At 39.4% G+C, this 10,506-nt stretch overlaps 1 protein-coding gene across 10 annotated transcripts in view; it reads right to left on the bottom strand.

Moving 5' to 3' along the window:
• Positions 1-10,506, bottom strand: part of LOC123504755 (crossover junction endonuclease MUS81-like) — a 117,322-nt gene that overhangs the window by 74,519 nt on the left and 32,297 nt on the right. For 8 of the 10 annotated variants that reach the window (XM_045255545.1, XM_045255549.1, XM_045255542.1 and 5 more), the window contains 3 exons: positions 3,319-3,399; positions 2,918-3,047; positions 2,396-2,552 (listed from right to left, as the gene is read on the bottom strand). In XM_045255545.1, the coding sequence (XP_045111480.1) occupies positions 2,396-2,552; positions 2,918-3,047; positions 3,319-3,399 (368 nt within the window). The remainder of the gene's footprint in view (positions 1-2,395; positions 2,553-2,917; positions 3,048-3,318; positions 3,400-10,506) is intronic. The other 2 variants (XM_045255547.1, XM_045255548.1) reach the window with 1 other exon arrangement.

Raw genomic sequence — 10,506 nt, 5'->3', positions numbered from 1 at the left:
TTGGTTTTTGAGCCTCTGTTGCCGCCAATCACTGTTTCAATACAGGAATTTTCCAATTAACGAACAGGATAGGGGATGTCAAAGCTGTTCGTAGAGTGGAAATTTGTTAAGCGGATGTAATTTCCCCATAGGAAATAATGGAAATAGGGGGGATGCGTTCTGGACTGGTCCCTAACATAAAAAAAAATTATATATTTTTCAATTAGCTTTTTACAAACCTTGCCCCCAAGAAAGGATTGTTTTGTAATAAAGTGAAATCTTACATGGAATACCAAAAAATAAAGCAGAGATAAGATTAGCCACAGACGAAGCAGAGACTCATGGCAACTCAGCTGCTTCTTCTTCTTCTTGTGACTCTTTTAGCTTGCGTGTTGCTTTCACCACGATTTTTATGTTTCTACTCCTCTATTGCCTGTTATAATGGATATTATATCATAGTATTCATATACGCTTATGCCATGAGGATAACCTCGACTCTGTGGCACTGAGTGATAGTGAATTACTAATGAAATACTGTGGTATTTCATTAATAATTCACTATCACTCAGTGCCACAGAGTCAAGGTTATCCTCATGGCATGAGCATATATGAATACTATGATATGATATCCATTATAGCAGGCAATAGAGGAGTGGAAACATAAATTTAATATCGTGGTGAAAGACAACACACAGGCTAAAAGGGTCACAAGAAGAAGAAGCAGCCGAGTGGCCGTGAGTCTCCACTTCGTCTGTGGCCGATCTCATCTCTGCTTTATTTTTTGGTATTCCATGTAAGATTTCACTTTATGCATTACAAAATAATCCTTTCTTGGGGGCAAGGTTTGTAAAAAGCTAATAGAAATGTTGTTTTGTGAATATAAAGGCATATATAAGACAGTAACACCACCTCCAGAGGTGGTGTTCCCAGCAACCTCAGAGCAACCTGATAGCAACCTTGTCACCGTCCCTCCAACCATTCACGGAAGCCATTTCGCAGCAGGAGGTTGCTTTGACGTCAAAGAATCTTGCATCCAGCACCAGGAGCGTTAGAGACAGAGGTGGGGAGCCAGCCAATCACAGCGAAGCTGCCGCGTTCGGTCCCTCACCCGGCAAATTCAAACCCAGAAAATTCGCTAAAACGGATGTGGTTGTATGTTATGCGGACTTTTTGGTCTAACTTTATACAGTACATTAAACCGGAAATTCGTTAGACGAACGTTCATTAAGCGGGGTATTACTGTACTGAACCTTGGCCTCATTGGATGCAGGGTCACTTCCTGAGACTTTTTTTTTGGATAAAAAGGTGCATCTTATGAGCCAGCAATTACAGTAAGTGAAAGCTGGGTGTCATCCAATTTTCCACCAACACTCATTGCCTTGGTGATGGCAAGATTGGTTGCTGGGACCTTAAAGTTGGGCACATTATCTAGGAGTTTGATCCGATCACATGTGAGTTTCACACCTTCCGAGGAAGGCCGACGTCACAGGCTCGCATTAAGAATGCCAGCCAAACGTTCAGATAAAGGGTCACCTGCTTCTTCTTCACCATGGAGGTGGCCTGCAAACTCATTAAGAACCTTCTGGAAGACAGTATCAACCACAGCATCACCAGTTGGGTGTGCTGTGGAGAGCAAGTCGAGGTCGTCAAGGGGCTCAGGCTTAAGCAGATACTGCGAAGCTTCAGCTGCCTCATCCTCAGAAGGGGAGAAGTCAAGGAACCTGCTAAAATCAGTCCACAGTGACACTAGAGGACCTATCAGCTTACCTAATTGTCAAATAGAACACTAAGCAGGGTAGATAATGGGTCCAAATTGCCATCACCAAAAGGAGACAGCAGCATTGTTTATGATGATCATGCCAGTGACAGACTGCTGAGAAGTGCAGGAAGCCAGTGGTTGAGTACTGCAAACATTTCAGGAGGTTTTCCTTTGCTTGGCATTGCCTTCCAGAAGATCCCTCTCACGTTGTTTCAATCCCGAGGCAGGCAAGGAGGGACGCCGTAGTGTTCTCTGGCCCTTATCCCATTCCGACATAACTTGTCAGAAAGAAACGGAGAAAGCCAGATGACACAAAGGCCAACATACGTGTCCTTGGATCATATATATGTATTCACCATAGCGCTAACAGCTTGTTGTAGCGATAAAAGGGGGAAAGCTTACCAAGCTGATTCCCTAGAGAAAGCTGATGAAAAGAAGTCAAGTATATTGACTAGCAGGAGTAACAGCGGCCAGTGTAGAGAAGCAGCAGCGGGTATTGTGGACAGTGTGGAGACTCGCAGCAAACTGATGTGGAATTGGCGAAGTGAGCATCTCACTGACTATTGGTGATGTCAGTTAAATAGTGGTGAAGTGAAATCATGAGTATTTGTCAAAATAACTGTCATAAACTGCTTTAGAATATATTCTACAGCTTACCTAGGAGGGTGACTCTGGCGAAGAACAAGGCCCTTCTTGGTAAGAGTCTTCATGGCTGACCAGCCCGTGTAGTAAGAGCCAACATGGTCTGGCTTTGACAGAGATACGTCACATAATGGCTGAGCAGCAGCCACTAACTCCTCTTTCTTCATGAATCCTAAAGGGCATAAGACCAGTAAAAACATAAATAATTAAAAGAAAAAAAATCAATAAGTAAATAAAAAAAAAAAATAAATAAATAAATGTACTAAAATAAAATGCAATAAAATAATTGAAATAAATTTATAAAAAGGCTAACCATATGTTATTTTGATTTCTCTCTTTCTATTTTCCTGATGCAGCATTAAGATACATTGTGGAGATCTGAATGTTAAACTTCATTTATTATCACAATACAAGCTAATAAAGTTACCTGTCTTGTGCAACAGGTGATGGAGTGAAGAAATCATATCAATTTACTGATGAATAAATGCTAAAAATGATAAATGAAATAGAGAATATTCCAAGAATATTTTCAGTTACCTTGGTAGTGTGACTTAAAACAGGCTTGGTGGAGGGTCATCAACAAAGCATAGGCACCAGATCGTAGCACAGGAATGTAACAGTTCTTAGTTCTGCTCCTCTTCTTTCTCGGACTTTCCTCATTTCCAAGCTGCAGTGAAACACAAGGATTATTTTGCCATGAGTGACAATTTGCCACTTATTCATGCTTTCAATGGCAGTATACTGAGCATCAGCGCTTTGATGCATGAGTATGCTGTTGTACTAACCATTTCTGTGGTATAAACCTTCCCACTACTTTGTGGAACTTTCCATTAGTGAAATGTCATGAAACCATTTAAAACTTTCAGATTTTGGAAATACAGATTAAGGATTTTCAAGTGTATATGAAAGAGAGGTGGATTGGAGATAAGTAGCCTTACTGGTGACTGTGATGTGGGAATGGCATCAATTGCTGGACCAACTGTTTTTTTCCTCTGCCTCTTTTTTTGTATTTCCTTTATCTGGAAAAAAACTTTGCTTAGAAATTAGAAGACTTTTTTTGCAGGAGGGAAATCAGCCAAGGGCAACAAAATTATATAAATATATATATATATATATATATATATATATATATATATATATATATATATATATATATATATATATATATATATATAGTGTTCCCTCGCTATTTTGCGGTTTGACTTTCGTGGCTTCACTGTTTTGCAGTTTTTTATACATACTCGTAGATACGTTCTGCGGATTTTTTGCTATATCACAGGGTCTGTGGCATCACTTGCAAATACTGTACGTATGGTAATTCGGTAAGTTGGTGTGTAATAATGACGACAATGTATGTTTCTATGTACGTAAAGGACTGTACATGTATTGTTCGTATACATATACAGGCAACCCCCGTTTAACGAAGGGGTTACGTTCCTAAAAAACACTTCGTTAAGTGAAACTTCGTTAAGCGAACCGATTATAACAAGTATAACCCCTGATTTGAACTTCCATTGAGAGTAAGCAAAGTGAGAGTGCATCATAGTACAGTAAAAGGTTTAATGAAAGTAAAAATTATGAAGTTAAACATTTAGGTAGTTTAATTTAAGTCATTATAATGTACACTAATGTATGTATGTACGTAACTTTATAATGTTGATGATCTTAACTTTATGAAGGGAGGGAGAGTGAAACGGAAATACACTAACCGGCAACCTGTGGAATGTAAACAAAGTGCGCATCATGGTACTGCATACAAAACTTATGTACCACATTTCCACAAGGCTTTCCATTTTATCCATTGTAGAGTCACAAGTTCTGGTGGTTCTTTTAGCTTGCAAGGAAGATGAGGTCTCACTAGCCTTCTTAATAGAGTATCTTGACTTGAAAATAGTAGACAGTAGATGGAGTCAAGCCATGGTGGGAAGCAATGTTATTAGTTTTCTGGCCTCTCTCTTGTCTGTGAATAATACCCAGCTTCACTTCGAGAGTAAGACACTTCCTGGTCTTCTTAGGAATGTTAGGCCACATTGCAGGGTGTTTTGGTGGTAAGTTGAACTAAGGAAGATGAGCTGCTGGTGACGCTGTTATGTTTTGACTGGGCAGTGAGTGGTGCGTGTGATCTTAATCTTGATCTTGATGCTACAGGTGACACAGAATTTCTTCTGAGTCAGGCCTTTGTATCGGCAGAGCCTGTGTTGTCCACGAGAGGCTTGATCTTGATCTTTATTCTATAGGTGTCTCAGGATTTCTCCTGAGGCAGGCCTTAGTACCAGCAGCTCCTGATGTATTCAAAAGCCTGTCAGCTTGCATGATACAGTGGGGCTTTCAAATTTGGAAAAAAAATTACCTGGATAAAACTTCGTTAAAGCGAGTTTGGTGTTCGTTAAACGAGCAGATGGTATTAAAATGAAACCTTCGTTATAGCAAAATTTCGTTGTGTGAACCTTTGTTAAACGGGGGTTGCCTGTACAGTGTTCCCCCGCCACTTCACGATTCGCGATAAAAATGAAAAAATACAGCCATATCGGCAGCCATATTGCGGAAAAACACGTTTCATATTGATCGTGTGAGAGAAGGTTTCCAAGTATGCCAAACAAAGAGATGAGTTGATTCAGAGGCTTTATACATACCCATGGGCACTCATACAAGACGCATAATTGGTTCCCGGCTCGAGATCGACCAATGAGAGCACAAGTGGATTTATCCCGTGAGCTGATTGGCTGCACATCATCGCAGCCTCACCCAACATCTTCCCTTGTTGTATCCAAGGCCCATAGAATGGAAGGTCGACCTACGCGCAGCTCTAAGAGGAAAAGGGCTGGGGCTAGTGACGTCAGTGGGTTCACCAACAGGGGAGCCTCCTCCCAGGATGTGTCTTTCTTGTATGGAAACCCCACGCTTTCCCTCTGCCCGCTGAGCAAATCATACTTACCTGGCACAGGAGACAAGTTTTGTGAAGGCTTCTCTGTACCCTTAACACCCCACACCCTCTCTCTACCTGCCAGGTCTCTCTCTCTCTCTCTCAATTGTCAGAGCACTCTCTTTCTCTCTTTGAGCACTGTATCATTATCATATTTAATGATATTAATACTCTTGCTGTCATTAATTATTATCATTATTATATTTATTATTATTATTATCATTAAACTTTTACTCTTATTATTATCAATATTAATATTGTGTTGCTGTTTTCATTATTATTATTTTATTTTTACATTATATATATAACTCAGGCAATTTATATCTACACAAGTAACTGAATGGGGACCTCTCAATAACTAGACATCAGAAATTTACTTCTCAATAACTAGGCATCAGAAATTTACTAATGTAATGGACTTAAGGTGCAAATTTACCAGGAAAAAAAAAATAATGGTTTTCATTTATCACATACTACATATTACTACATATTATATACTACTGATAATTAAAAGTCACGCACTGCACAACTCGGCATTGTGACCGATGTTGGCGCAGAACAGAGAGAGAATGGGAGAGAGAAAGCATATGACCACCTACCCTGCAGCTTGCTAACTGAACCAACGTCCCTGCTCTGACTACTTGTGAACCCGGTTATGTCACGGATGAGCATATTAGACCCATTTTGAATGCCTCGTAGATCGACCTTCTATTCCATGGGCCTTGGTTGTATCTTGCCAGTCTTATCCACCCTGTTGACTGTCTCGCATACTGTATCTTAGTGTTGTGTTCGCAATAACTATTTTTGTTTAAGTAGTGATTTGTTAAGCCCTTACAATGCTGCCTAAGCCCTGTGCCCCTGCGAAAGCTTCCTCTAGTAAGCCCAAAAGGAAGAGAAAGATGATGACCATCAGTGAAAAAGTGAAACTTTTGGATATGATCAAAGAGGGCAGAAGAGGTATTGTATGAGAGAGAGAGAGAGAGAGAGAGAGAGAGAGAGAGAGAGAGAGAGAGAGAGAGAGAGAGAGAGAGAGAGAGAGAGAGAGAGAGAGAGAGAGAGTAAATGTATAATTACTGTACAAGGTTTTATAATTAAATAGATTTATGTAAAATACTGTATACGTAAAATATAAATACTGTTTACATATTTTGAACATTCAGCTACCCACATACACATACACGAAAATCCCTAGGGGGGCAAATCCTACTTTGCAGTTTTTCACCTTTCGTGGGGGGTTCTGGTATCCATTAACCGCGATAAACAAGGGATCACTGTATATACAGTAAGCCCCCGAATTTAGCGAAATCTTATTTAGCGACTGTCTGGAAAAAGACCAAGCCCTCAAGTTTGGCGATTTTCTCTCATATTTAGTGAATGTACCACGCTACACTGTCCCGCCTTCCTCTCGCTCTGAGCCAATCGCGTGTCTGTTTGGCCATGACGTCGGCCCCACAGTGCCTCCGGCATTCCCGCTCGACACTTGAGCTATTGTGTGTTAATCCAGCGTGTGAACTCATTTTTTGTGCTCCCATCCTCACTGTTTAGTGAGTTTCGCTATCATCATGGCCTCCACTAGTGGTTCGGGGGGTGCTGATTCTCGTGAAGGTGGCAATGTTGCTGATAAGAAAGTTGTGCAGAAGCGTGATTATTGGAAAGGTAAACAGCAAAAGACCTATTCAATGGCTGACAAGGAGAAAATTTTAAACATGATAGAAGCTGGAGCAAGAACCTGTGATATTGTTAAGATCTTAGGGGTTCCTGAGTCTACAGTGAGGAACATTCAAAAGGCCAAGAGAGAAGTTAAGAAAAATATTGAAAGTGCAAATAAGTATTTCCCCAAGAGGTATTTGTGAGAGGTCTGTGAAGAACCACATGCTATTAATAACAGAACACTTTCTACTGAACTGGCTTACACGTAGACTTTAAGAAAAACAAAGTGTTGATGGTGTGGAAATTCGTTGTACTGCTAGAGAATATTATGCAGGTGTGTGTGCCAAGAAAAAGATTAAAAATCCTCCTCCGTTCACTGCCTCAAAAGGGTGGCTGCAGAGGTTCAAGAAGAGGTGTTATATAAAGCATGCCTCTTATCAAGGGGAGATAGCCTCTGTTGATGCCATGGCAGCCAAGGCCTTTATTCCTGTGGCCAAGCAAATAATTGATGAGGGTAATTATTCCCCTGACCAAGTGTTTAACTGTGACAAAACCGCTTTCTACTGGCGTCGCGCCCCTACTTCTACATTTATTCCTAAAGAGGTAAAGCAGGCACCTGGTCACCAGCTGGCGAAGGACAAATTCAGTGTTTTATTCACATGCAACACTAGTGAAGAATGTAAAATGAAGCCACTGGTGATATACAAATTTGCCAAGCCTCATTCATTTAGAAATTGTGACATGGAGAACCTGCCTAACTGTATCTGGCTTCATAATGCATCTGGATATATGACTATCCCAATATCTATCATCTGGTTTGACAAGCATTTTGTACCCGATGCAAAGAGGCACTGTAAAAAGAAAAATATCCCCTTCAAGGTTGTGCTGTTCCTTGACAATGCCCCCGGCCACGCAAAATTCCTGGTCAGGCGGCACCTAGCTGTCCAAGATGTATTTATGCCCAACAATGCTACAGCCAAACTACAGCCCCTGGATCAAGAGCTTATTGCTAATGTGAAGTTCATCTTCTATGGCTATCTCCATGATAAAATTAAAAGGGCAACAGACAGCCGAAAGGAGATGAAAGACATTGAAAAGTTAGTGAGTAGCGGGGAGGAGGAAGTGGCAACTCCCGACCCACCAGCAGCACCCTCATCACCGGCATCTCCCATTGCCTCTACTTCCGCACAGCCGGCCACACCATAAGCCCCACACTCTCCAGTTGCCTCAACTTCAGCAGTACCTCCTGTTGCACCAGATGTTGTATTATCTATGAATGAGTTTTGGAAGAAATTCCAGATCAAGCAAGCAATTGATTTGATGTCTCGTTCTTGGTCTGAAATAACTCTGAAGACAATTAGACATGCCTGGAGCCCTTTACTGTCTCATTTAAAGCTGCAAGAGGAGGAGAGACAGAAGCAAGAAACACTTCTCCAACAGACAACAAATTCCATTCAACAAGTTCCCGGCATGGCTGCAGTGGACAATGAGGCTGTTGCTGACATCGTTAGAGAAAGAACCAGGGAACTTACCCTTCAGGAGATGATGGAGGAGGACAAGCAGGAGGTGGTAGATCAAGAAACTTTAACACCAGGAGATAAGGAGGTCACCACTAAAGAACTGAGCAACATCCTAGGACTCTGTGCTATCTTAAAAGAAGAGACCTCCAACAAATTCAAACAAGATGACGAAAACATTGAACAAGCTGCGCAACACCTAGAAAAGTTCACAGTAGTATTCAGGGAGCTTTACCAGAAAAAGTTAGCATCAACTCAACAGGCAAAAATAACAGACTTCTTCAACTATCAGCTTGCAAGGCAAAGAATGATAAGTCAGGGTCTTGCTGATATTCTAGGCGATGAGGATGCTGAAATCCTGGATGATCCACCACCATGTGATACAGCTGCAGAGGAACCCCAGGCACCACCTCCTGCTCACATATCTCCAGTCTCTCAAGAAGATGCAGAATTCCTAGGCTTTGAAGAAGTTGATACTGCAGCAGCCAGGGAGGTTGCAGCCCGAGGAGAGGACTTGGAGATGAACCCCAGTGGTGGTGGCGGGCACTAAGCCTGTGCGCCGCTACCACCACCCTGTATTTATCATCCTCCCAGGCTTTCATTCTCCCCTTTTATAGTGAGTACAGCATTCAATTTTATGTTTTAACTATTCATTTACCAATATATTGTATGTTTGCTAATGTATCAAAGGAAGCTTGTTTATTTTGCAGCTGTAAATGGGGACTCGAAATGGGGGTTTTGGGCGGACGAAAGACTGATTGGTATTTTTCCCTATTTAAAGTATTCAAATTTGGTGAAATTCCAATTTAACGATGGTTTCGGCAGACTAATAGGATCTAAATGTGGAGGCTTACTGTATACAGTGGTAACTCGACATACAAACTTAATTTGTTCCATGATGATCATTGTACATAAAAAAAATCGTATATCAAATCAATTTTTCCCAGAGAAATTAATGAAAATACAATAAGTCCTCATTATACGGTACATATGCATTCCTGGAAACCTTACCATAAATTGAATTTACTGTATACCGAACCCATTATAACATGTAATAATAGGGAATGCGTTCCAGCACGTCAAAAGTCACCCCTACAGAAATGAAAATACATGAAAATAGTCATGGCAAAAAAAAGACTATTTTCATGTATTTTAATTTATATATATATATATATATATATATATATATATATATATATATATATATATATATATATATATATATATATATATATATATATATATATATATATATATATATATATATATATATATATATATATATATATATATATATATATATATATATATATATATATATATATATATATATATATATATATATATATATATATATATATATATATATATATATATATATATATATATATATATATATATATATATATATATATATATATATATATATATATACATGAAAATCATCCTACAAAATTAAAATACATGAAAATAGTCATAAAAAAAAAAAAAAAAAAAAAAAAAATATATATATATATATATATATATATATATATATATATATATATATATATATATATATATATATATATATATATATATATATATATAAAGTACTGCATAAAAAAAATAAACAGAAAACATTTTTATTTACCTTTCACTCGCCATGTATTCTATCAGATGATGTCCCTCCAGAGGCTAAGGGACAATAGGGATTTCAGCCTTTGCTCCTCTTCCCCTGAGTGGACAGACAAGGATAATATGTTGTCGTCTGCACTGTTGGAACCAGATGTGGAAGAGCCAACTGTAGCAGGGTCGGCACATTTCACTGGTTTGAAGAAAGAGGATATGGAGGAAGGGCCAGCTGTAGCAGGGTCGGCATGTCTGACTGGCTTGAAGAACGAGTAGATGGAGGACTGTTTGGTTTTTCTTGTTTTTTCATCATAGATTTCTTGATAAATTTTGACACTTTTCTCTACGTCATGAGCAACTTTGCTACTCCTGGCAGGATTTGGGTCATGTTCCTTCAGGATTTCCAGAGCTTTTTCAATACCACC

Source organism: Portunus trituberculatus, chromosome 17 (genome assembly GCF_017591435.1).
Source record: "Portunus trituberculatus isolate SZX2019 chromosome 17, ASM1759143v1, whole genome shotgun sequence".
Taxonomy (NCBI): Eukaryota; Metazoa; Arthropoda; class Malacostraca; order Decapoda; family Portunidae; genus Portunus; species Portunus trituberculatus.
The sequence above is the reverse complement of the archived record's forward strand: the minus strand, read 5'-3'. Positions and strand labels throughout refer to the sequence as shown.